The sequence below is a fragment of the Giraffa tippelskirchi genome, chromosome 2, assembly GCF_054371585.1.
Source record: "Giraffa tippelskirchi isolate mGirTip1 chromosome 2, T2T-mGirTip1v1.2.pri, whole genome shotgun sequence".
Taxonomy (NCBI): Eukaryota; Metazoa; Chordata; class Mammalia; order Artiodactyla; family Giraffidae; genus Giraffa; species Giraffa tippelskirchi.
The window spans coordinates 36,207,196-36,234,476 of NC_137276.1; the positions used below are offsets into that span (position 1 = coordinate 36,207,196).

The 27,281-nt window shown below is 40.6% G+C and overlaps 1 protein-coding gene across 46 annotated transcripts in view; it reads left to right on the top strand.

The window, feature by feature from the left end:
* Positions 1–27,281, top strand: part of CPEB3 (cytoplasmic polyadenylation element binding protein 3) — a 202,380-nt gene that overhangs the window by 27,779 nt on the left and 147,320 nt on the right. For 26 of the 46 annotated variants that reach the window (XM_081554699.1, XM_081554558.1, XM_081554799.1 and 23 more), the window contains one exon: positions 18,819–19,834. In XM_081554699.1, the coding sequence (XP_081410825.1) occupies positions 18,830–19,834 (1,005 nt within the window). In that variant the 5' untranslated portion in view covers positions 18,819–18,829. Of the gene's footprint in view, positions 1–3,362; positions 3,533–15,902; positions 16,039–18,818; positions 19,835–27,281 lie in introns of those variants that run through there. The other 20 variants (XM_081554832.1, XM_081554780.1, XM_081554810.1 and 17 more) reach the window with 3 other exon arrangements.

Here is a 27,281-nt window from a genome sequence, read left to right on the forward strand (position 1 = left end):
CAGTCATGTCCGACACTTTGCGACCCCATGAATCACAGCACGCCAGGTCTCCCTGTCCATCACCAACTCCTGGAGTTCACCTAAACCAATGTCCATCGAGTTGGTGGTGCCATCCAACCATCTCATCCTCTGTCGTCCCCTTCTCCTCCTGCCCCCAATCCTTCCCAGCATTAGGGTCTTTTCCAATGAGTCAACTCTTCGCATGAGGTGGCCAAAGTGTTGGAGTTTCAGCTTCAACATCAGTTCTTCCAATGAACACACAGGACTGATTTCCTTTAGCATGGACTGGTTGGATCTCCTTGCAGTCCAAGGGACTCTCAAGAGTCTTCTCCAACACCACAGTTCAAAAGCATCAATTCTTCTGCACTCAGCCCTCTTTATAGTCCACCTCTTCACATCCATACATGACCACTGGAAAAACCATAGCCTTGACTAGACGGACCTTTGTTGGCAAAGTATGTCTCTGCTTTTAAATATGCTATCTAGGTTGGTCATAACCTTCCTTCCAAGGAGTAAGCGTCTTTTAATTTCATGGCTGCAATCACCATCAGCAGTGATTTTGGTGCCCCCCAAAATAAAGTCTGACACTGTTTCCACTGTTTCCCCATCTATTTCCCATGAAGTGATGGGACCAGATGCCATTATCTTAGTTTTCTGAACATTGAGCTTTAAGCCAACTTTTTCACTCTCCTCTTTCACTTTCATCAAGAGGCTCTTTAGTTCCTCTTCACTTTCTGCCACAAGGGTGGTGTCATCTGCATATTTGAGGTTATTGATATTTCTCCTGGAAATCTTGATTCCAGCTTGTGTTTTTTCCAGCCCAGCATTTCTCATGATGTACTCTGCATAGAAGTTAAATAAGCAGGGTGACAATATACAGGCTTGAGGTACTCCTTTTCCTATTTGGAACCAGTCTGTTGTTCCATGTCCAGTTCTAACTGTTGCTTCCTGACCTGCATACAGGTTTCTCAAGAGACAGGTCAGATGGTCTGCTATTCCCATCTCTTTCAGAATTTTCCACAGTTTTTTGTGATCCACATAGTCAAAGGCTTTGGCATAGTCAATAAAGCAGAAATAGATGTTTTTCTGGAACTCTCTTGCTTTTTCGATGATCCAGTGGATGTTGGTAATTTGATCTCTGGTTCCTCTGCCTTTTCTAAAACCAGCTTGAACATCTGGAAGTTCATGGTTCACATATTCCTGAAGCCTGGCTTTCAGAATTTTGAGCATTACTTTACTAGCTTGTGATATGAGTGCAATTGTGTGGTAGTTTGAGCATTCTTTGGCATTGCCTTTCTTTGGGAGTGGAATGAAAACTGACCTTTTCTAGTCCTATGGCCACTGGTGAGTTTTCCAGATTTGCTGGCATATGGAGTGCAGCACTTTCACAGCATCATCTTTGAGGTTTTGAAATAGCTCAACTGGATTCCATCACCTCCACTAGCTTTGTTCGTAGTGATGCTTTCTAAGGCCCACTTGACTTCACATTCCAGGATGTCTGGCTCTAGATGAGATATGCAGATGACACCACTCATATGGCAGAAAGCCAAGAGGAACTAAAGAGCCTCTTGATGAAAGTGAAAGAGAAGCGTGAAAAAGCTTGCTTAAAACTCAACATTCAAAAATGAAGATCATGGCATCTGGTCCCATTACTTCATGGTTAATAGATGGGGAAGCAATGGAAACAGTCAGAGACTTTATTTTTTTGGGCTCCAAAATCACTGCAGATGGTGATTCCAGCCATGAAATTAAAAGACGCTTGCTCCTTGGAAGAAAAGCTATGACCAACCTACATAACATATTAAAAAGCAGAGACATTACTTTGCCAACAAAGATCCGTCTAGTGAAAGCTATGGTTTTTCCAGTAGTCATGTATGGATGTGAGAGATGGAGTATAAAGAAAGCTGAGCACCGAAGAATGGATGCTTTTGAACTGTGGTGTTTGAGAAGACTCTTGAGAGTCCCTTGGACTGCAATGAGATCCAACCAGTCCATCCTAAAGGAAATCAGTTCTGAATATTCACTGGAAGGACTGATGCTGAAGCTGAAACTCCAATACTTTGTCACCTGACGCGAAGAACTGACTTATTGGAAAAGACCCTGCTTCTGAGAAAGATTGAAGGAGGGAGGAGAAGTGCATGATACAGGATGAGATGGTTGGATGGCATCATAGACTCAGTAAACATGAGCCTAAGTAAACTCCAGGAGTTGGTGATGGACAGGGAGGCCTGGCTTCCTGCAGTCCGTGGGGTCGCCGAGAGTTGGTCATGACTGAGCAACTGTACTGAACTGAATTGAGGACATGAGACTCTGCTTGTATGAGTCACTAATGAAGACAATTTAGAGTCAGACAAACCTGAAATTAAGTCCTAGTTCAAACTAATTTTGTTGCCTTGGACAGGTAAATCACCTTTCTAAGTTTCCATTTTCTTGTCTCAAATTAGGGACAATAACAGTACTTACTGCATAGATTTATTACATGGGTTAAATGAACTATTAAGTAGAAAGCATTTGGCACACTGTATATGTGCCATAAATGTTACCACTTATTACAAGGCTCCCTGCAAGAGACTCTACCTGTCTTTGACAGAGAACAGAGGCATGAGTTCTAGTGCTTTCCCTTAAGAAACTTAGAGTTCTGGTTGAGGAGTTAACATGATTATACCAGAAAAGATAAATAAATAGAAATGCACAGCTATAAATGTGTAGTACAGATAAATGCTCTTTTTAGGAACTGGTGTTTGAACTCAGCCCCAAAGAAAGGTAAAATTAGGATAAGTAGAGAGGATGAGAAGGGTACACCATATGGGACCAGTAGCATCAGTAGGGTTCAGTAGACATATTTACCTGGAGAAGTGGGGCCAATGCTATCTAATAATGTAGGTTGAGATCAGAAGGGGAGAGTTCTAAATACTAAGGTAAATGTTTGCTCTTGCCCAATAGATAACTATGAGTGATGTGGTAAAACTTGAACATGACATTGTCCAACAGGCAATTGGAATGCTCTTTGGAAAATGCTTAAAGCTGTAGCTAAACCTTTGGGGATGGAGGTTGAATTGTGGAAGCCTGTGATACTTCTGCAGCAGCTCCTTGAGAGGTGCCTGTTGACTCCAGCCTAATGAGGGCAACTTGTGAACAGCATTTAAAATGAAATGGTGAAGCTGTCAGGAGATTTGAAGAACAACTTTAAAGTTTAGGTAGGGTTTGCTTTTTTGAAGTCTGAAAGAGCTCATGGCCTTTCACAGTAATATTTTAAAATGAAAAATTTAAATATAAAATGGCAGTTCTTTTAGGGGGAGAAGAAATAACTCACCATATAAAGATTAATTTTATTTTCTGAAATCATTCTGCAATTTTTGCAGTCTCCAGAAGGTTCTTGTAAGTGAGTTACCATGACAGGAGGAGGAAAATGATCAGGCTGTCGTTGATTGAAGGAAGGTGCATGCATGCTTCATCGCTCAGTCGTGTCCAACTCTTTGCCGCCCTATGGACTGTAGCTGGCCAGGCTCCTCTGTCCATGGAATGAAGGAAGGTATGCTGTATCAAAAACAGTTTGTAGAGGAGAGTACCTTGTGGTTAGGAGGCTCAATTTACCATTGGATAAAATCTAAAAATAGTTTGGGTTGGTCTTTTAAGAAAATAAATTTAGTTCCTGTTTATGTTTACAAATTTTTGATGCATAAAACTTTTTATTTAAAATATCTTGGTCTCCTGAACGTTATTCAGACCCAAGATGAACATGGGTACTTGAAATATTTATGAATATTAGGGTTTTTTCTTAATTGAAACATTTGCATATAACATTATATTATTTTCATGTGTATAACATAATGGTTTGATATTTGATCATTGCAAAATGATCACTACAATAAATCTAGTTAACGTTCATCATCACAGCAAATTTGGAAAACTCAGCAGTGGCCACAGGACTGGAAAAGGTCAGTTTTCATTCCACTCCCAAAGAAAGGCAATGCCAAAGAATGCTCAAACTACCACACAATTGCACTCATTTCACATGATGGTAAAGAAATGCTTAAAATTCTCCAAGCCAGGCTTTAGCAATGCATGAACCATGAACTTCCAGATGTTAAGCTAGGTAAATAGCTCAAAGCTATTTTTAGAAAAGCTAGTTTTGAGGTTATTGATATTTCTAAAAGCTAGTTTTAGAAAATCAGAGGAACCAGAGATCAAATTGCCAACATCCGCTGGATCATCGAAAAAGCAAGAGAGTTCCAGAAAAACATCTATTTCTGCTTTATTGACTATGCCAAAGCCTTTGACTATGTGGATCACAAAAAACTGTGGAATATTCTGATGGGAATACTGTAAACTGTAAACTGATGGGAATACCAGACCACCTAACCTGCCTCTTGAGAAACCTGTATGTGGGTCAGGAAGCAACAGTTAGAACTGGACATGGAACGACAGACTGGTTCCAAATAGGAAAAGGAGTACCTCAAGGCTGTATGTTGTTACCCTGCTTATTTAACTTCTACTCAGAGTACATCATGAGAAACGCTGGGCTGGAGGAAGCACAAGCTGGAATCAAGATTGCCAGGAGAAATATCAGTAACCTCAGATATGCAGATGACACCACCCTTGTGGCAGAAAGTGAAGAAGAACTAAAGAGCCTCTTGATGAAAGTGAAAGAGGAGAGTGAAAAAGTTGGCTTAAAGCTCAGCATTCAGAAAACTGAGATCATGGCATCTGATCCCATCACTTCATGGCAGATAGATGGGGAAACAGTGGAAACAGTGGCTGACTTTATTTATCTGGGCTCCAAAATCACTGCAAATGGTGATTGCAGCCATGAAATTAAAAGACACTTACTCCTTGCGAGGAAAGTTATGACCAACCTAGATAGCATATTAAAAAGCAGAGACATTACTTTGTCAACGAAGATCCATCTAGTCAAGGCTATGGTTTTTCCAGTGGTCATGTATGGATGTGAAGAGTTGGACTATAAAGAGGGCTGAGTGCAGAAGAATTGATGCTTTTGAACTGTGGTGTTGGAGAAGACTCTTGAGAGTCCCTTGGACTGCAAGGAGATCCAACCAATCCATCCTAAAGGAGATCAGTCCTGTGTGTTCATTGGTAGGACTGATTTTGAAGCTGAAACTCCAATACTTTGGCCACCTGATGCCAAGAGCTGACTCATTTGAAAAGACCCTGATGGTGGGAAAGACTGAGGACAGGAGGAGAGGGGAACGACAGAGGATGAAATGGTTGGATGACCTCATCAACTCAATGGACATGGGTTTGGTTGGACTCTGGGAGTTGGTGATGGACAGAGAGGCCTGATGTGCTGTGGTTCATGGGGTCGCAGGGAGTTGGACACGACTGAGCGACTGAACTGAACTGAGCTGAACCTAGTCCAGTATTCTTGGGCTTCCCTTGTGGCTCACCTGGTATAGAATCTGCCTGCAATGCAGGAGACCTGGGTTCAGTCCCTGGTTGGAAAGATCCCCTGGAGAAGGGAAAAGCTACCCTCTCCAGTATTCTGTCCTGGAGAATTTCATGGACTACACAGCTCATGGTGTCTTAAAGAGTTGGACACAACTGAGTGACTTTCAATAGTGACCAGTTGGACTTGTCCATCAGTGAGGTGAAAGAGGAAGGACGAAATCACATCCAGATTCTTAACTTCATTGACTACATGGATGGTGGTACCATTTAACAGGATTTAGATAAGTAAACCAGGAATATAGGCAGAAGCACATTTGTGGGAGAAGTGCTATAGGATCCTAAGAGAAGTTGTTGCTTAAATAGTGGTTTGGAGCTTAGTAAAAAGATTTGTTCTGGAAACCTAGATACTGGTGAACTAAGTTTTCCCATTCATGAATGTAACACTTTCTTTTTGAGAGAGCAGAATTAGGAGAACTCTGGAGGAAACTGTATTTAGAGGCCAAGAGAACTGACAATAAACTTCAGAAGTGAAGAACCAGCAGAGCAATATCTTCAAAGACAATGGAATATTGTGTTAGTTTGCTACTGCTCTTTAACAAATTACCACAAGCTTAATGACTTAAAGAAACTCCATTCATTTATTAGTTTATAGTTCTTTATGACTGGGGTTCTCTGTTTAGGGTGTCAGATTTACTTTCAGGTTCATTCTTCTTATTGGTTGAATTGCCTTTGCAGGACTAGGGTTCCTATTTTCCTTCTAGGTTGGAATCTTTGGAGGGCCACCTTAGAATTCTGCCTGCTACAAGAGTGTTATGAAGGATAAATGGCAAATAAAGTAAGAATTGAAAAGTTGTCAGTTGGTCATTGATGAGTATGATCAGTAGCCAGAGTAGTTTTTGTAGGACGGTAGGGCAGAAGCTAGATGCAGTAAATTTAGGGAGTCAACTAGAAGTCAAAGGAAGTAAAGCTTGGATTTAGAGGTTTCTTTTAAGTAGCTTCTCTGGAATGGGAAGGAGAAGCCTGGACATAATTAACTCATGAAATGGATCTCAAGGAAACAAGATAGAATGAACTCTAGACTACAGATGGAGGGATTAATGTGGACTTGTAGGGGAACTCAGCTGCTTTTGAGGTAGGAGGAAAGCAAGTGTGGGTGGGGATATGTGTAAGTTTGTAAAGAGGGAGGGAGGCAGTTGAGAAATTGAGGAAATTACTGCATAATATCCTCAGTTTTTCCATAGAGGTTAGAGACAGGGTCAATAAAAAGCAGGTGAAGTTTTGGAATTGCTACTTTTCAGCTAGATTTTTCATACAATTGTTGAATGAGTGAACAAACTTAAAACTAATGGACAGAGAGGCAAGAAGCATAAAGAACCCCAGGTGCTCTTCAGAGTGCCCACCAAACCACACCTGAGTCACCTGGCTTCCTTTTGCTCCCTTTTTCTTGTTCCATTCCCAAACTTACTCTGATCTAGAATTGCTTAACAAGTCCTTCCTCAGATGCTCTGGACTTCCTGCACATAAATTGCCTTAGGCTATAACAATCTTAGAAGTTTTCTAGATGACTTAGGGGATATCTTATTTATCATAGTTGACTAGAATGATTTTCCCTTCCTTGGGCTGTGAAGCCTTTGAAGTCAAGGGATTTGTGCTTTTTGTGTGTGTGTGTGCCTCTAATACTGGTCTGGCACATAGGAATCCCACCTCCCTCCACTGGGCCTCAGTTTATTTCTCTAGCTTCAGTGACCCAGACTTAAGGCCCCCCTTCCTACTTGGCCAGGTTTTGCTGTTTTCTCCTCTACTTTAGAGAAGATAGTTAACCTTTGCAAATACATATATATGTTTTATACATTTAAAGAAAGTACAACAAAAAATGGGCTTCCCTGGTGGCTCAGACAGTAGAGAATTTGCCTACAGTGCAGGAGACCTAGGTTTGATCCTCAGTCAGGAAGATCCCCTGGAGAAGGGAATGGCTATCCACTCCAGTATTCTTGCCTAGAGAATCCTATGGACAGAGGAGCCTGATGAGTCCATAAGGTTACAAAGAATGGGACATGATTGAACAACTAACACTTTCACTTTCATAACAAAAAGAAAAGTACAAAAATCATGTGTCCTGTTTTCTGAATTTTTAAAGTAAATACACATGTGTAACAGAGTGTATCACCAGTATCCCTGCAGCCCCCTTTTATATTCCCCCATAAATCATTATTTCTCTGCAAAAGTTACCCGCACACTATCTTCTGGACCCATGAATTGGTTTTATTAGAACTTTATATAAGTGGAATCATATATATTCTTACATGGCAGACTTCTTTCACTCAGCATTGCATTCATGCAGTTCATCTAGGTTTTTCTATAAAGTTGGAGTCTATTCATTATCTTTGCCTTATGATATTCCATTATATGACTCTATCACGATTTACTTATTCAGTTGGCTGTAAATGGCTATTTGGGCTGTTTCCAGGTTTGGGCTATTATGAATAATGTTGTTCTGAGCATGTCTTTTGCTGATCATCTGTTGCCAAGTTTATTGTGTATATATCTAGATGCAGAATTGCTGGGTCATAAGGTGTGTGGAATGGGCAAATTTAATTTAGATGACCACTATACCTACTACTGTGGACAAGAATCCCTTAGAAGAAATGGAGTAGCTCTCTGAGTCAGCAAATGAGTCTGAAATGTAGTACTTGGGTGCAATCTCAAAAACGACAGAATGATCTTGGTTTGTTTCCAAGGCAAGTCATTCAGTATCACAGTAATCTAAGTCTATGCCCCAACCACAAATGCTGAAGAAGCTGAAGTTGAACAGTTCTGTGAAGACCTACAAGATTTCTAGAACTAACACCAAAGAAAGATGTCCTTTTCATCATAGGAGACTGGAATGCAGAAGTAGGAAGTCAAGAGATACCTGGAGTAACAGGGAAGTTTGGCCTTAGAATACAAAAAGAAGCAGGGCAAAGGCTAACAGTTTTGCCAAGAGAATGCACTGGTCATAGCAAAGCACCCTCTTCCAGTACAAGAGACAATTCTACACGTGGACATCACCAGATGGTCAATACCAAAATCCGACTGATTTTATTCTTTGTAGCCAAAGATGGGGAGAAGGCAATGGCACCCCACTCCAGTACTCTTGCCTGGAAAATCCCATGGACGGAGGAGCCTGGTAGTGTAGGCTACAGGTAGGCTGCAGTCCATGGGGTCGCTAAGAGTCGGACGCGACTGAGCGACTTCACTTTCACTTTTCACTTTCATGCATTGGAGAAGGACATGGCAACCCACTCCATTGTTCTTGCCTGGAGAATCCCAGGGTCGGGGGAGCCTGGAGGGCTGCTGTCTATGGGGTCGCACAGAGTCGGACACGACTGAAGCGACCTAGCAGCAGCAGCAGCAGCCAAAGATGGAGAAGCTCTATAGTCAGCAAAAGCAAGACAGGGAGCTGACTGTGGCTCAGATCACGAACTCCTTATTGACAAATTCAGACTTAAATTGAAGAAAGTAGGGAAAACCACTCAGCCATTCAGGTATGACCTAAATCAAATCCCTTATGATTATACAGCAGAAGTGACAAACAGATTCAAGGGATTAGATCTGATAGACAGAGTGCCTGAAGAACTATGGATGGAGGTTCATAACATTGTACAGGAGGTGGTGATCAAAACCATCCCCAAGGAAAAAAAATGCAAAAAGGCAAAATGGTTGTCTGAGGAGGCCTTACAAATAGCTGAGAAAAGAGTATTGAAAGGCAAAGGAGAAAAGGAAAGATAATACCCATCTGAATTCAGTGTTCCAAAGAATAGCAAGGAGAGATAAAGCCTTTTTAAGTGAACAATGAAAAGAAATAGAGGAAAACAACAGAATGGGAAAGACTAGAGATCTCTTCAAGAAAATTAGAGATGCCAAGGGAACATTTCATGCAGAGATGGGCACAATAAAGGACAGGAATGGTATGGACGTAACAGAAGCTGAAGATATTAAGAACAGGTGGCAAGAATACACAGAACCATGATGGTGTGATCACTCACCTACAGCCAGACATCCTGGAGTGTGAAGTCAAGGGGGCCATAGGAAGCATCACTAAGAGCAAAGCTAGTAGAGGTGATGGAATTCCAGGTGAGCTATTTCAAATCCTAAAAGTTGATGCTTGCAAAGTGCTGCATTCAATATGCCAGCAAATTTAGAAGACTCAGTAATGGCCACAGGACTGGAAAAGGTCAGTTTTCATTCCGTTCCCTAAGAAGGGCAATGGCAAAGAATGTTCAAACTGCCACACAATTACACCTATTTCACATACTAGCAAGTTAGTGCTCAAAATCTTTTAAGCTATAAGCACTTCAACAGTATGTGAACCGAGAACTTCTAGATATAGAAGCTGGATTTAGAAAAGGCAGAGGAACCAGAGATCAAATTGCCAACATCCGTTGAATCATAGAATAGCAAGAGAATTCCAGAAAAACATCTATGTCTGCTTCATTGACTGTGCTAAAGCCTTTGACTGTGTGGATCACAACAAACTGTGGAAAATTCTTAAACAGATGGGAATATCAGAAGACCTTACTTGCCTCCTGAGAAACTGGTTTGCAGGTCAAGAAGCAACAGTGAAAACCAGACATGGAACAATGGAATTGTTGGGAAAGGAGTCCGTCAAGGCTGTATACTGTCACCCTGCTTATTTAACTTGTATGCAGAGTACATCATGTGAAATGCCAGACTGGATGAAGCACAAGCTAGAATCAAGATTGCCAGGAGAAATATCAATAACCTCAGGTATGCAGATGACACCACCCTTATGGCAGAAAGCAAAGAGGAGCTAAAGAGCCTCTTGATGAAGGTGAAAGAAGAAAGTGAAAAAGCTGGCTTAAATCTCAACTTTCAAAAAATCAAGATCATGGTGTCTGGTCCCATCACTTCACTGCAAATAGATGGGGAAAAAATGGAAACAATAACAGAGAGTATTTTCTTGGGCTCCAAAATCACTGCGGACTGTGACTTCAGCCATGAAATTAAAAGATGCTTACTCCTTGGAAGAAAAGCTATGACAAACCTAGACATTAGGTTGCTGCTGCTAAGTCGCTTCAGTCATGTCCGACTCTGTGCGACCCCATAGACGGCAGCCCACCAGGCTCCCCCGTTCCTGGGATTTTCCGGACAAGAATACTTGAGTGGGTTGCCATTGCCTTCTCCAAGACATTAGGTTAAATTATTAAAAAGCAGAGACATCACTTTGCTGGCAATGGGCCATATAGTGAAAGCTTTGGTTTTTCCAGTAATCATATATGGATGTGAGAACTGGACAATAAAAAAGCTGAAGACTGAAGAACTGATGCTTTCGAACTGTGGTGCTGGAGGAGACTCTTGAGAGTCCCTTAGATTGCAAGGAAACCAAACCAGTCAGTCCTAAGAGAAATAAACCCTGAATATTCATTGGAAGGACTGATGCTAAGCTGAAGCTCCAATACTTTGGCCACCTGATGGGAAGAGCCGATTCACTGGAAAAGACCCTGATACTGGGAAAGACAGAAGGCAGGAGAAGAAGGGACGACAGAGGATGAGGTGGTTGGATGGCATTACCGACTCAATGGACTTGAGTTTGAGCAAACTCCAGGAGATAGTGAAGGAAAGGGAAGCCTGCCGTGCTGCAGTCCATGGGCTCAGAGTCGGACACGACTGAGTGACTGAACAAGAACAAGAAAGTTGTGTGAACATTTGCTTTAAGAGATCCTAGTAAATAGTTTTGCAGTGTAGTTGTATAGTTAGATTCAATTATACTTCCATCAGCAGTGTTTGAGAATGAGCTACCCTGCTGCTGCTGCTGCTGCTGCTGCTGCTGCTAAGTCGCGTCAGTCGTGTCTGACTCGGTGCGACCCCATAGACGGCAGCCCACCAGGCTCCTCCGTCCCTGGGATTCTCCAGGCAAAAATACTGGAGTGGGTTGCCATTTCCTTCTCCAGTGCATGCAAGTGAAAAGTGAAAGTGAAGTCGTTAAGTCGTTCAGTCGTGTCTGACTCTTTGTGACCCCATGGACTGCACCCTACCAGGCTCCTCTGTCCACAGGGTTTCCCAAGCAAGAGTACTGGAGTGGGGTGCCATTCCCTTCTCCGATGAGCTACCCTACATCCTTGCAAATATATGGTATTTGTGTCTTTTCCAGTTTTTGCCATTTTGGTTGTATTTTGTATTTCTTTGGTGACAAGTGATGTAGAGCACATTTTCATATGCTTTTTGAACATTTGAGTGTCTTTTGTTGAAGTCTCTTGCCCATTTTTCTTTGGGATGTTCACTGTTATAATTTGTAAGAGTTCTTCATGTATTTGGATTGTAATTACTTTGAATATTGCATATATTTCTCCCTTTCTTTGATTTTTCACTCTGACTTTTGTTAAAACAGATGTTCTCAATTAGTTTAGTTTATTAAATTTTTCCTTTATATTTATTGCTTTTGTGACCTGTTGAAAAAATTTTTGCCTACTCTAATGTCATGAAAATATTCTCATATGTTCTTTTAAAGACTTTCTTGTTTACCTTTTACATTTAGACCCACAATTCATCTGGAATTGATTTTTGTGTATGGTGTGGTACGGATGAAGGTCTCTTTTTTGCCATATGGATATTCAGTTGACTCCAATATCCTTTATTGAAAAGACCATCTTTTCACCACTGTAGTGTTACTGTTTTCAGAAATCTGGTCACCACGTTAAGGAAGGGGGACCCCTTTCAGGGCCTTAGAGTGGGCTCTTGTGTAACACTCGGAAATGAATTGTCCGAGGAAATGCGTGTGCTGACAAAGCAAGAGCCTTTATTGTTAAAGGGTGCCTGAGTGGAGAGCAAGAGGATAAGGGAACCCCAGAGAGTTTACTCTGCCATGTGGCTTGTAGTTATATGTTTTATGGTTAGTTTCCAGGTTGTCTATGATCAGTCATCTCTGGTCCATAGTCAGACTCAGGGTCCTTCCTGGTGGAACATTGATCTTTCAGCCAGGATGGGTTCCAGCACAAAGGATTCTGGGATATTGGTTGTCTTCTCACTCTTTTGGCTCCTCCTGAATTCTGGTTAGGTTTTGGAGGCAGGACCATGTTCCTTACTGGGACCTATTGTGGTGGACAACTCAGGCAAGCAGTTATCATTGTGTCTGGCCAAGACAAGTGGTTAGGTCAACAGTTCCCTAACAACTATACATTTGTGGATCTGTTTCTGGACTTTTTGGTCCATTTGTCTATTTGCTTATCCTTGTGCCAGTAACCACACAATCTAATTACTATTGCTTCATGATAAATCTTGATGTCTAGTAACGTAAGTCTCTCTAAGTTTTTTTTTTTTTTTCACTTAGGTATTGTTGGCATTCTTTCCCTTTGTATACAATTGTAAATTTAATTCAACAAATATTTACTGAATACCTATTTATTATGTCCTAGGCACAGTGATATATGTTGGGGATATAGCTGTTAATAAGATAGGCATGGTCCTTCCTTTAGTTGGAGAAGCCACTCACATAGAGATGAGAAGAGGGCCTAATAGAGTCCTGAGGAACTCAATACTTAAAGTCAGCAAAGAAGACTGAGAGAGAGCATGCGTGTGCATATGGGGGCAAGTGAGTAATACCCCAAAGGTAAGAAAACCAACAAAGAACAACCTGAAGAAAGCCAAGGGAAAAAGGTATATTTGGAAAGTGTGGTCAATGTTGCTGCAAGGTCAAGCAAGATAAGACTAACAAAACATCCTTTGGACTTAGCTCTGATTGTCTGTTGCTATAATGAAGCAGTTTCTGTGGAGGGCAGGGTGTGTGTCTTTATTAGATTGTAAACTCTTTGATAGGAACAAAGTTCCTCGTTTAATTAGTGCTTAATAAATATTATCGCATGATGATCATCCAATGATCTATATACTACTGAGCATCCTAAGGGCCAAAATGGTTATCTGTTTTATACCACTTCCCATTCTTGCAGCTGATGAAAAAGTAATTGCTCTTTTAATGTAAATAGAGAATAATTTAATACTTACTCAAACCTTGGCTATTTTAGATAATCCAAAACCATACTTCATCCATCCATTCATTCATCCATTTATTCATTTATCCAGCAAGTATACGTGGAGCAACCACCAGCTACCCAGGACTCATGAGAATTGTATTGGAGATGTAAGTAGGTAAAGAAAGGAAAAAAGGAAGCCTGGAAAGATGTATTTGACCCAAGTATATCTCAATGAATTAACTTTGAAATAATTGCAAAAATCTCTATTTTTAGAGCTTTCCATGATTATTCAAAAGGAGTCTGTGGTTAAGCTTCATGACTTAAAGACAAAATTTTAGAAAGTGCTTCCTTTTTGGTTAAATAAAAAACAAGGGTTCAGGAGAGAAGGTCTTTTCTTGGAGTCCTCCTATAATTTATTGTTTGCTTGGTATGTATTTATACCTTGGTAGAGGATGAGATGGCTAGATGGCATCACTGACTCAATGGAAATGAGTTTGGGTAAACTCTGGGAGTTGGTGATGGACAGGGAGGCCTGATGTGCTGCGATTCATGGGGTCACAAGGCATCAGACACGACTGAGCAACTGAACTGACTGATATAAATATATGAGTCATTTGCTTTTTAAATTTGAGTGTTCATTTTAGGAATGGAAGAGCAGAGATAGTTCATTTTCTTTTTTTATTAAATTAGTTTATTTATCTTTTTTTTAACTTTACAATATTGTATTGGTTTTGCCATACATTGACATGAATCCACCATGGGTGTACAAGTGTTCCCCTTCCAGAACCCCACTCCCACCTCCCTCCCCGTAGTTCATTTTCAAATACAATAAAATTATGTTAAGTATAGGCAGTACTAATTTATTTTTGTCATTTATCAAAGGGTCTGAGACCAAAGTTTATTTTTCTTCATTGTGTGTATTTTTAGTAGACCTGTACTTGGGGTCAGGTGGATTGATAGATGCCCAATTAAGCCATTTTCAAGTACACCTGAATAACAAGATTTTCTACCTTACCAATAAAATCTTGGCATATTCATTTTAAATAATCTTTAAAAATCTATTTCTTAAAGCAAGTCTTTATATGGATTTTATGAGGGAACTTTTGTTTTTTTAAACTTTATTGAAGTACTTGAAAATGTAGAAATTTGGTAGATTAGGGAAGTCTTCAGGAGTATGATTAACTGAGTTCATCCTTACAGACACTGGAATGAATATGGTAAGTATAACACGTTGGCGGCAGAAAAATTTTCTTTAGAAAGATAGAGGAAGGAAAAAAAATGGGGAATATACAGTAAGTTCATAGTAGAAATAAGAGGACCATTTATTTAGTTCTTTTAAAAAGAGCTTGTAGTAGATTGATTCAAAATGATTGTTTCTTCTTAAATTGTTTTGTTTTTTCCCTTGGAAATAAGTAGAAATAAAGACTACTGACTGCTGCAAATTGGTAGTCTCTGATAATACTACTTTAGTTCTAATTGGTGAAGAGGGGAAATAGAGCATTAGGATAGTTTTAAATGATGTTTGACATTTTTTAGTTCTTAGTTCAATCAGCACAGTCATCAAGTGACTTTATTCTGAACACTTTGCATGAATGGCATTGAACCAAATCCCGCAAGAGATAATCCCTTCTGCCTATGTGAGCAAACTGGTAGTTGAAGTATTGCTCTCTATAGATAACACCAGTTGATGTGAAGATGTTGTGAGATTCCAGAGGTTAAGATAGGAAAAATGTACATCAGGGGAAAAAAAGTTTTCAAAGAATACCTGCTTTCTGCCTTGAATAAAGATGTCACTGTCCTATGCAGTGAAACAATAAACATGTCAAATTATTTTTTAATATTTAACTAAAACACTGTTTTAGCTTTAAAGAGTTGAATTTTATTTGATTGATCATTGTATGAATAATGCAAAGTAAACTTTCATTTTGACAAGTAAAATAAGGAGGTGAATGATTTAGAGCATATCAAGTAGAATCTTGAAATAAGTGATTTGTACCTTCATTGAAAATCAAATAGAAATCTTGGTGGATAGATAATGTCCAAAATTTATGACTGAAACCTGTCTTTAACCTGACCTCCAAGGTTAAGATCATATTTAATATTAAGGTACTTTTCATTTTATAATATTACATGTATTTAAGTATGGTCAGATTTTAAGTATCTTTCCCTAGTAGTCCACCTCCTCCCTTCTTTATTCTTCCCCACCCCACCTCTTTTGGTGTGGTTGGGTTCCTACTGCTGGCTACCCAGTCATTACCATTCTAATACCATTTAAGGTAGCTCCACTGGGTTTATTTATTTGAGTCCTGTAATCCAGTTTCTCTTTTAACCTGGCTTCCTAAATCAGTTGACAAACCGGTTTATTTTTCTCTTAACAACTCGTGATTTAGATTGGTTAGGAAGATAAAATGTAATCCGGCACAACCTCTTTCCCTTGGAATCAGAATTTGAAAGGCTTCCTCCTTTCGTGGCTGAGCGTGCTTAAGTCGGGCAGAGTACCTAGTGAAGGACTTCAGCCCCCACAGTTCCCTGTGTGCGCATGCCCTCTCTTCTTACAGTTGTCAAAGTGCTTTTGCCAGAGCGGTCACATAATCAACCTGAAAGAAGAAAATAAATACTGTACACTTTTTAATTTTATCGATCCTTAAAAACTGGACCCTCAAAGGTAACTGCTGCTAAGAATTTGTTACTTGAGGTTGGGTGATTGCATGTGAAGGAAGATCTATTGTGTGTGTGGTGGGGGGAGGGGAACGAGGTATCTATTTCCCGGACTTTGCTGTAAATAAGAAAAAAGAAAAAAAGACTAACAAAAACCCACCTAAACGTACAGACTGTACAAACAGTTACTGACATTGCATATTAACTTTGTAAATGTTATTTTAATCTATTGCTTATCTTTTATTTAAAAGGGTCTTATTTATTAAAGATGGGTCTTGACCTTGACAGAGTGAATTTATGCAGAAAGTGAAATTAATGTCTTTAAGAAATGTTAAGAAGAGAAATGGGTGTTCCTAGTATGATAAAATTTTTTAAATTTAATGTATTAATATTACTTATAGCCTTAAAATAGTCTGAGTCTAGCTTACTTTGTCGCTTTTTTTTGCTATAGGACAGCATTAATTTTTCCACTATAAACATATAGTTTAAACTGAAGGCATTAACAGAAGGCATTGGTACTAGTATCAGAAAAGCTGAGTGATATTAAAATTATAATCAAATGCATATTTCAGCCATGATGATATGGCTATTGTAAAGACAATTCTAGCCCACTGGGAGAGACTCAAATCCCAGATTATAATGGTTTACTGCAGCATTGCTTAAACCAAGTGTAAAAACGTCTCTTTCTATGTCCATTTTCTTTGGCAACAATAGAACTTTGTGTTGCTGTGAATCCAAGCTCTGCTTGCCTCTTTGTCATATTTACAATACTGATCAAAGTCATTATTTTAGACCAAGGGAATTAAGGAACACAAAACCAATCTTAAATAGGTTTTATTGGTAGTAGTTGGCCATTTGTGATGTGTATTATACTGGGTTGGGTTCTTTTGGAGGGGTGGGTTGGGGAGGGAGGAGTTAAGGTGGCTGTGAAGCTTTTCCTTGAGCACACTATTTTGTCTATGTATGAAACTTTAGAATGAGATATTAACCATTTTGAAGATATTCTTCAATAAAATAGTAGAACTACTTTTAATCCCATTTCTTAGTCTGACATATTTTACTTAATAGTTGAGAGCAATAGCAAATCCATTTCCCAACACATTTATTTTACAGCAGCTATTATCGTGAGAATATCCAAAGGCAGAACTTCTGTGTGTATCTGAATGCCATTTTAGGAGTGTCCTGAGAAAGGTGCTTCTCCAAGTATCTGAGTTAATTAACTGTATTAAATATATTAATAATTTTGTTGCAATTATACTGAATCACCATCTAAAAATAATTATGTATTTGGTCATATGCACTTTGAACATTTCAAAATACTTGTTTTCAGGGTCTCGGCACTATAATATTCATATATTTAAAGCAATTAACGTGTTCTAAAAGACAAAGGAACTCAGTGATAACTATGGGTATGGAAATCTCCTGGTTTTGAGCGATTACTATTTTCATCCTTGAATGATAAAACAGGCTGTATGACAGAGGTGAATATAGCCCTTCTATGCGAAATGGAAAATACCATACACTCCTTATATGGCTAAATGAAGCAGTGATGGCAATGCACTATAATTACAGTGTATGAGAATTTGCGACTTTGTACTGTGCTATTTTTAACAGTTAGCTAGCATATGGTAATTCAGGGTCTTCAAACCATAATCTTTCACTGTTAATACTAGTGATAAGAGAATAGGTTCTAAATTTGCCAAAGTCTTGTGACCAAGGCGGCAGCAGGAGGATTCAAAAAATGAAAAATCTGGCAACCCCAGTATTATCTTGACTTCATACTTAAATCTGAGGGATTTTTTAAAGCCCCACCCCCACCTCATCTCATAGACAGGCCCCCCCTTCTTCCTCACTCCCTCCCTCCTCGTGTCTCTCTCCCTCTCTCTCTCTGACCTCAAATCCAACGAGAACATTTCTTCACTCTGCAGAGAAATTCTCAGGCTCCTGTTGAGACCTGAACTACTGAGATGCCAAGAAATCTCTTGTGCGGCAGAATTGGAAACGAGAACATTGGAGAATAAGCAAAAAAAACACCCATCTAATCCTTAGAGTAACAAGAAGCAAGCACTTGCAAATGTTTCATTAGATTTTTACCTTTCAAAAGGATGTTGGTGTTTTTTTTTTAATGTCTCCTAACAAAATGGAGTAGCTGCAGCTACTGGGAGGCCAGAGAATGGTTGTGCAGTTGAGTCCTCCTAACAAACGCCAAGGATTTCCTCCCTCGTGGTTCGCTGCGGCTAAATGAAACAATTATCGAGGCAAGAAGGCAGTTTGCTAATCAAGGGGGATAAGACTACTGTTTCTTTAAAGTGCCCGAGCTGGGAAGGGGGAAGAAAGGGTCGTGTGTGGTGTCTTTTTAACCTTGCTGAAGGACGCAGCTGTATTTATTGACGTATGCAAATAGCTGGGGGAGGGTGGTGCTTGGGAAAAAACAGGAACCAGAATCAGTTTCTCATTGCAGGGTGAACGCTCTGAGTTCCGGTGAAGGGGAAAGAGACGTGGCGAAATTGCTGTCTTTCTGTCTTTTAAGCACATCTCGTACTAATACAGAAAAGGCACCTAGACATCAGAAAGGGTGAAGACGCTCTCACAGTATTTTTAGAGACCTTGCACGAGCTCCCCCACCCCAGCCCGACCTGTTCTTCTAAATGGGAGATTATGGATTTGCATTGCAATTGGCTAGTAGCGGTGGCACTGGATTTTCGCAACTAAAACACCCGCCCGCTCCAGCAAGCGGCATTAACAAACACACTGACAATAACGCGTTTCTCTTTTTTCCCGTTTCAGCTGCGCAAACCATGCAGGATGATTTACTGATGGACAAAAGCAAAACCCAGCCCCAGCCCCAGCAGCAGCGGCAGCAGCAGCAGCAGCAGCCCCAGCCCGAGCCCAGCACCGCCGAAGCCCCGTCCACGCCCCTGTCCTCAGAGACCCCCAAGCCGGAGGACAGCAGCGCAGTGCCGGCCCTCAGCCCCGCCGCGGCCCCGCCGGCCCCTAACGGCCCCGACAAGATGCAGATGGAATCGCCGCTCCTGCCGGGCTTGGGTTTCCACCAGCCCCCTCAGCAGCCGCCGCCGCCACCGCAGGAGCCCGCGGCGCCGGGCACGTCTCTGTCGCCGTCCTTCGGCAGCACCTGGTCCACAGGCACGACGAACGCGGTAGAGGACAGCTTCTTCCAGGGGATCACCCCAGTCAACGGGACCATGCTCTTCCAGAACTTCCCGCATCACGTCAACCCAGTCTTTGGAGGCACCTTCTCCCCGCAGATCGGCCTGGCGCAGACCCAGCACCACCAGCAGCCGCCGCCGCCCGCGCCGCAGCCAGCGCAGCCCGCGCAGCCCCCGCAGGCACAGCCCTCGCAGCAGCGCCGCTCGCCTGCCAGCCCCAGCCAGGCTCCCTACGCGCAGAGGGGCGCCACGGCGGCGTACGGTCACCAGCCCATCATGACTAGCAAGCCGTCCTCGTCCTCGGCCGCCGCGGCCGCAGCCGCCGCCGCCGCCGCCTCGTCCGCGTCGTCCAGCTGGAACACGCACCAGAGCGTGAACGCCGCCTGGAGCGCGCCGTCCAACCCGTGGGGCGGCCTGCAGGCGGGCAGGGACCCTCGCCGGGCGGTCGGCGTGGGCGTGGGCGTGGGCGTGGGGGTGCCCTCGCCCCTCAATCCCATCTCGCCACTCAAAAAGCCCTTCTCCAGCAACGTGATCGCGCCGCCCAAGTTCCCCCGTGCGGCCCCGCTCACCTCCAAGTCCTGGATGGAGGATAACGCTTTCCGGACCGATAATGGTAACAATCTGTTGCCATTTCAGGTAATGCTCCGGTGCACCTGTATACGCCTTCCTTCCACTCCGCTCCCTTTGCCCTGTCTTCCCTGCCATTTAATCGGCCATTGATTGTTCTTTAAAAAAGGCAGCGATGTCCAACTCCCCTGCCCTTTTCCGAAGCCTGCAGTTCACTGGGGGTGTTCCACTACGGGGACAAGGGTGGGGGAAACTTTGTGACTGCTCGAGGAATCTTATTTATGCACCCTGACGAGATAGAAAGGGGCCTTTTTCTTTTAGCCTATTTTTTCTCTTCGTCGTGCTTGTGCCTCTTCTTTTGACCTTCTTTGACAGGAAAAGCTGCAAGTGTATGGCAAGGTGCCGGCATAGTCCCAGGCTGAGTAGGCTGAGTGAGATTCCTGTCGTTTTCAGTGGCTACACATTTCACGCAACCCCCGGCTCGGGGTGTCTCCGGAAAGCCGTCCACTCCCAAACCACCCTGGCCCTACTCTTCAAGGGGTTAACAGCCTTGGAGCGCTATTTCAGACAGTTGCATATGCTCAATTAAACTAATGTGAACACATGTGTTTATGTCTCGCTAAGGTGCTGGCATCATTAATAGCAATCACCATATTGCCCCTGCCGGGAAAATTAGAGTGTGAGATTCCAATAAACACTGGAACTGTATCAGGAACCAAGATGGAAGAGTGGAAATTCTAGGGGTAACCCTTCCTTCCCATGTTATCTAGAAGGACTTAGAAATTGTGTTGTTTTTTTTTTTCCAGAGGAAAGAGACAATAGGACGCGACCTTCAGAGCCATATTGCAATGGAGTCTATTTGCTAGCTAGCACTGAAATATTTAAAGCTGCAGTGTCCTTCAGTTGGGTTATTTAAGAAGACAGTGCAGATCAATTACACTATTTGAAACTGGGCAAAGTGAAAGTCTTGCAACTTTAATGAAAAATGAGCCTTGTGTCTTGGTGTTACATGCCAGTGAAAAACTCAGGAAGTGCCCCAGACAAAAAGGTTGAATGGAGTGTCCTTATTCTGTACTTGCTTTCTGACCCAGTGCATGGCCACATCAGTTGGCAGTGTGCTGGACATCTTGAGCTGGAAAAGGGTGGTGAGGGTGAGGGTTCACTGGAGGCCTTTGTTCTCAGGAAAACATTCATCCTTCACTTACAAACTGATTTGTCCATAGGCTTCCAGGCTCGGTTAAAAAAGAAGGAGTGAGGAGGGCTCTGGATAAGACACAGCTTGGCTCTCTGGATCCAAAGAAATGAAACAGAAATCCTTTGAGCATTGCTGAAACATGGCAGAACCGACATTTGACAGAGTTAGTTTAAAGCATCAGGTGCAATTGGAGCCTTATTTTATTTGCTCTTTACATTTCAGATGTGATGTTTGGCGTGGCTCCCATCCATGAAGGAGGAGGTAGGGATATTAAGAAGCACATGATGCTCTAAGCTAGAGCAAGAATTTTTAACCTCGTCAGTTCAAGGGGGTCCCTGACACCCATAAATTATGTGTATGAGAATTTTTAATGAGACAATCTTAACAGATTTTTACAGGATCGCTTCAGAGATGGAAGAGTCCAATTTCTCTATGTGCTTATTTGTGTGTGTGTGTGTGTTGGGGGGCTAGACAGGCAGGCTGTTTTTGATAGGAGAGCTCCTCTTTTTTTTAACAGTCTTTCTTTTTATTCTGATGCCCTCTACCCAAATCTAGTTTTAGAAGATAATCTAAAATCTAACAGAGAGATTTCGGGCCTGGAAGCTGATAGTGTAGACATTAGCTATCTTTTTCTAAGAGTAGAATCTGAATACAACTAGGTTCTGATTAATTATTTCCAGAAATGGGGACTAGAGAGAGATTAAATCCGTAAAATTTTCCCCAAACTGATATTGACAAGTAATGTGGGGATTGCCAGTTGTTTCTCAGCAAACCGTTTACCAGCCATGCTAATAAGAGCCAGATGGACTGGATTGAGTTTGGACTCTTGTTTTTTCATCCCTAGTAGTGCTATTGAGTAGGGAAACATGGCCAAAAGATTTGTAGGAGGAGAGATTTGATTGAAAATTGAGCTTTATAAATTTGGCCTTAGGAAGAATTACATGGACTTTATGTCTCTCTCTCTTTTTTAAAATTACTTAAAATGGAGTGTCAGGGTTTTGAAGCAATATTAGAACCAGAGTAGGAGTAACCTGGCTGTGTTTTGGCTTGGAATATTATCAGACTAGGTTTCTGTTGATAAATATATCAAATTTAAAAAGACAAAAATACCTTGAGTCTTGAGTGCAGAATTTTACATGTTTGTGTATGTGTTTGAATCATTTTTCTACAAAAAGAAAATGCCTTAAGTAGTTCTTGATGACTTTTTAGAAAATTATTTTGATAAATAGGACTTTTTTCTTTAAATCTAGGAGTTTATTTCATAGAATACCAACTTAATTTGTTTTTATTCCACAGACTGTTTGAGCTAAAAGGGGCTTTCAATAGTGGTCCACACTAATGTATCTTAATATTAATAAAAAAAAATCCGTATCTCCTGCCCATTCCCAACAGTGCTGCTTCACTCTTTCGCCAACTAATAAAATAGTTTTTGGAACTTTTCTTCTGTGGTTTATATTGTGAAAGCAGTCACTGTATTTTAATGTGATTTTTCAAACTACACATGCTTTCTTATGCCCTTCCCTTAATTCTAACAAAGTTGACTGGTTTCTCTGCGTTAGGGTGGCTCCTTCCTTAGGGATTACTTGTATCTAGAAGCCACCTCATTTCTATAAATGAGGAAACAGGTCCTGAGAGGAAGTGTGGCATAACTAAGGTACTAGCGCTTTGGCTAATTTTGTTGATGGGTGTTCTTAACTTCCCTGTAGCACTAGTCCTGCCAGGTACAATTCATTTTAACATCAGGCTCTCTTTGGGCTCCATTCAAAGGGACTTACTTATGGAACTATCTCATGAGGTTCTCTACCTGGCTCTTAGGGCTGTACCACCCACCATCAGAGCTCAAGAGCAGTGAGTCACCCCACCTGGGGTGTTATACTACGCTTCATTCTCTTATTTATGTAAGAAAGAGAAGCCTAGGTTTGTAAAAGGACTAGAACCAGAGCTATTTTCTATATGTAATGAATTTGGGCTTAAATACCGTTGTTGTCCAGAGACATTTAGAAGGGGCTTTTGAGAGCCCCTATTCCACTACTCAGCTCATTTTCCAGAAGAGGAAATGAAAGTTCAAATGGCTTCCTCAAGTTCAGGTGGGTAGTTTCTATCAGAAGCAGATTTTGGAGGCAGAGTGCTAGGTTCACATCTTAACTCTGCCAGTTCCTAGCCTTGTAATCTTGAGTAAATTGTGTATACATGTTGATCCTCAAGTTTATCATCTGAAAAATGGGACTAATGATAATTACTTGCTTCATAGGAGTTCAGTGAGAAGCTACATATAAAATGTTTAGCACAGTTCTTGGCCCATAGTAAAGTACCTTATAAATGTTGAATTATGATTATTGCTAATTATAATGATGACCAGAGGCTTTGTATGATCTTATCATAGTATGAATTACTGCTTTTTCATCCTGTGCAATCTGAAAAATCCCAAACTTCTGTGTAATGTTATTTAGTCTTTTTGTCATCTGTCTGAGGAACTCTCTGGTTACTGTAACAATGAGGTGATCGCCCACTTACCTATGAGCGAGGCCCTTTGCTAAGCACTTCATATGTAGTTTCTTTTTGTAACTCCTTTAAAGTAGAGGATTATTACTAGCCTCATTATCCTGACAAAGAAATTGAGGGTTAGTGTGTTTACATTATTTCCTCACATAGCCAGTAACTGGCAGAGTTGGGATTTGAACCCAGGAGATCTGCCTCCAGAGCCTGTGGAGGTGTATCATACCTCCAGGACATCAGTTAACCTTGCAGGAGACTGAGCGGCATCTATACTTGAGTTTACGATATAGTCTGGAAATAGTGTTGTTAAAATATTTTTGTATAGTGAGAAGCAGAGGAAGAAAAATATAGTGCCTATACATATGCTACCATTTAGATTCAACAGTAGTCAAAATTTTCCCTATTTACATATTTACTTATTCTGTGTATTTTTGAATTTGTATTTTTGGGAAAAAATTCAAATTATATTCTTCTTCCTCTTTGCATTTTTATCTTTATCCCACCCATCTTTTTATATCTCAGATTGAGAACAACTCTGTAGATTTTATATTTTCTGGCATATATCTACTTAAATGTAATGTGGTGTTAATTGTGCTGGTGGGTTGTCTGAAACAGAGAAAGAAATTCCTTACATGAATTCATGGGAATATAAATTATTAAAAAAATAAATTTGCCTATGCATAATAAATTTTGAAGAAACACCAATATTTTCAACCTACCTCTTCTTTTATTTTTGAAACTATCTTTTCAGGAGGTAAACTGTCTAGTTTATTCTTGCTTTTGAGTAAGGATAGTATGTATGGCCTAGATTGAAAGCTAGAGACTCCTCTATAGTTGGTTTCTTAACTACTGCTCTAATGCAAAACCACTTAAAGTCCATCCAATTCCACAAATTGTTGCAGAACTTATTATGGTATGCTTAATATGTATGCCAGAAAAGCCACGGTATCTATATTCTATTTAAAAGAGGCATTGGTTAGGAAATATTAGAATATTTTCTATACTACTGAAAACATTAACATATAAACTATATACTTTAAAATTGCATGTAGAAAAGGACTTAGCTTTAAACTCTTCGTGACCTTGTAGCAAGTTGATATAAAAATATGCTCTCAGAATTATAATGAGTTTAGATATCCTCTAAGACATAATTTTCTACTTAAATAGCTTTCTCCATTGGTTGGCCTATTTTGCTGTCTTCCAAGGGCTGTGTAAGGGGTAATGCTTATCTGCTTGGAGGATGTCATTGCTTAGATAGTTTTTGTAGTGTTTTAATCTGCACGTGTCAAAAGAATGTGCTTACTACAATATGAAAAATTTGATGAAGCCTTGTGGATTTTACTGAGGAAGGGAATGGAGGGGAATATAGAGTAGTGGACAGCCTTTGAAGTTTGGAATGAGGAAGACACTGGTTGACGCCCCAGCTCTGTCACTGGTGATTAGAATCAAATCATTTATTCAATGATTTCTTTTTCCAAAAGTCTGCAAAAATGGAAAGAGAGCCTGTCTTCTGGGTTTGTTTTATGAGAAAATGTATACAGGTGTCCAGAAAATTAGATACTGGTATGGCTCTTAAATGTCTGCCTAACCACTGGTAACTAGAGACAGTTCGAGTTTAATAGAGGACATGCTTGTTGATAGCCAGTGCTGCTGCTGCTGCTAAGTTGCTTCAGTCGTGTCCAGCCAGTAGTCCAGGGTTAAATGCTATTGGGCATCTGGAAGCAGAAAGGGCCTAGAAAGATGTGTCCGGCAGCGACAGAAGAGCAGCGAAAGGCTGTGTGTGTGTTATGCTGACTACCTGTCCTAGAAGCTAGTCATGGTGCTCTGAAGATATAGACTTATGTGACAAGGATAGTGTGTATTTGTAACTACCTGGTTCTTCTGTGGTTAAGTCACCAATGCAAATGTGAGATTTTGGTTATTCTGGAGCCCCAAAGGCTCTGATCTGAAGCTCCTTACCACCCTACCCTGAAGACCATGCCAGACTCTGTAGGGAGCAGGATAGTTATGAGAAAGAGAATTCAGTATAGAGGCCCAAGTTTGGATCTTGAGAGTTGAGGATTATATTCTAGCTACAGCTTCAAAGGGGTTTTCCTGGAGAGATCACTGTGCTTGCAGTAGTAGCCAGCTTCATATGAAATTTTCCGCAGTTGGTTCTTATACCTTGTAGATGGCTTGTTCTGTGGGCATCTATTACGGTTCAGTTCTATTACATTTAGTTTTCATATCCTTTGGTGTTCATCACAAGTGCTAGGCATGTAAACTTCTTCTTAATGTGAAACCATTGTAATGTTTTGACCTAACTTGATGTAGGGAAGTAGTAGTGAATTAAAATAATACAATAGATTAGCATATTAGAATCAAGACCACTTTTCTTTCCCCAGAAGCACTATTACATAATCCTCAGAAATAATGACTATATGATATGAAATGTTGTTAGCAGTCTTCAGAGTTAGAGAAATAGAAATGGGTACCAAAGAGCCTTTATATCATTTGAAGTGATCATAGAATAAATGTACACAGAGGGAAAGAAATGTGTACTGATATTGTTTGGATAAGACTTGTACAGCCAAAGATCTTCATTGCTCAAGTATTCAAACTTATTTCAAAGGCAAGGTCAAATACAGGAGAAAAAACTAAACTCTTTATCTTTAGGAATTCAGTGCAGTGAATTAAATGGCCAGTGTGACCAATTAAACCAGCATCTAGAAGTTCATGAGCACCTGATGGTAGGTGCTCACTAAATGAATGAACATTTAATTACAAGTTGCTATAGTTTTGTCCTTTCTACAATACCGCATGTTTAACATTTTCAAGACAACTTCTCCACTATAGCATTTCTCTACAAGGTGTTCATAGAATATGAAAACATAGGCAAATGTACAGAATGTCATAAAGGACATCTTCACATAGTTTCTAGGCTGTGACTCCATTTGTAGGTTTGGTATGCTAAGAAGTAAGCAAAGGTCTTGCTTTGACATAAGAAATTTTGGCAACCAATAGAGGATAACATTAACTTGTATCCTATGAGTTAAATTTTTCTTTACTTTTTCACTATTAATCAACTCATTGTTTTGGAGTTAACTGACCCTGTCATGGTGATCTGTTTTATTCGTGTCTTCCCAAATCAAGTTATAAATATTTGAAATGACCAGAATGAGGGTCAAAATACTTCTGACAGTAACACTTAGAAATATTAAGGTGACAATTCTTTGGTCTAAGAGGTTGACAAAGAAGTAGATTATAGTTGGCCCGTTCATCTAGTCATTGATTTGAAGATTGTGAGATTGGAAAGCAGAGATGTAAGGGGCAAAAGACATTCTATCTTAGGTATATGGTAGAGTTTGGGGACTAGCTAAGGATTTAAATACTTCAGAGGAAACATTTTAGTGATCTGACATTCTAACCCCCTACTCAAAGTCCAGGAGACCTAGTTCTTAGGTTTCAGATAGCCAGCAGTTAAAAAGGACAAGAATGTGCTCAGAAGCACCTCTCTTTTGCAATCTGTTGTGGAAATTTTCCTTTCCTCTTTTGGACTAGAGACATATAAACTAGATATGCAGGGGATTAAAAATAGTGAATACCAGTGAGGTTTATGAATAAAGATTGTGGGGAAAGGCTGAGAGACGATTTTTGGATCATGAATCCATTATTTATGTGTTTGCATTTAATTTTTTGGATAAACTATTCAACTCTTTGCCACATTGTTATTTAAAGTGATTGTAATCAATGGTAGAATCCTGTGTTCAGATAAACAGCCTATGAAGTATTTTTGTTAATCACATATCTAGTACAGAATTCCCTGATCAAAGGGATGGGATTTGT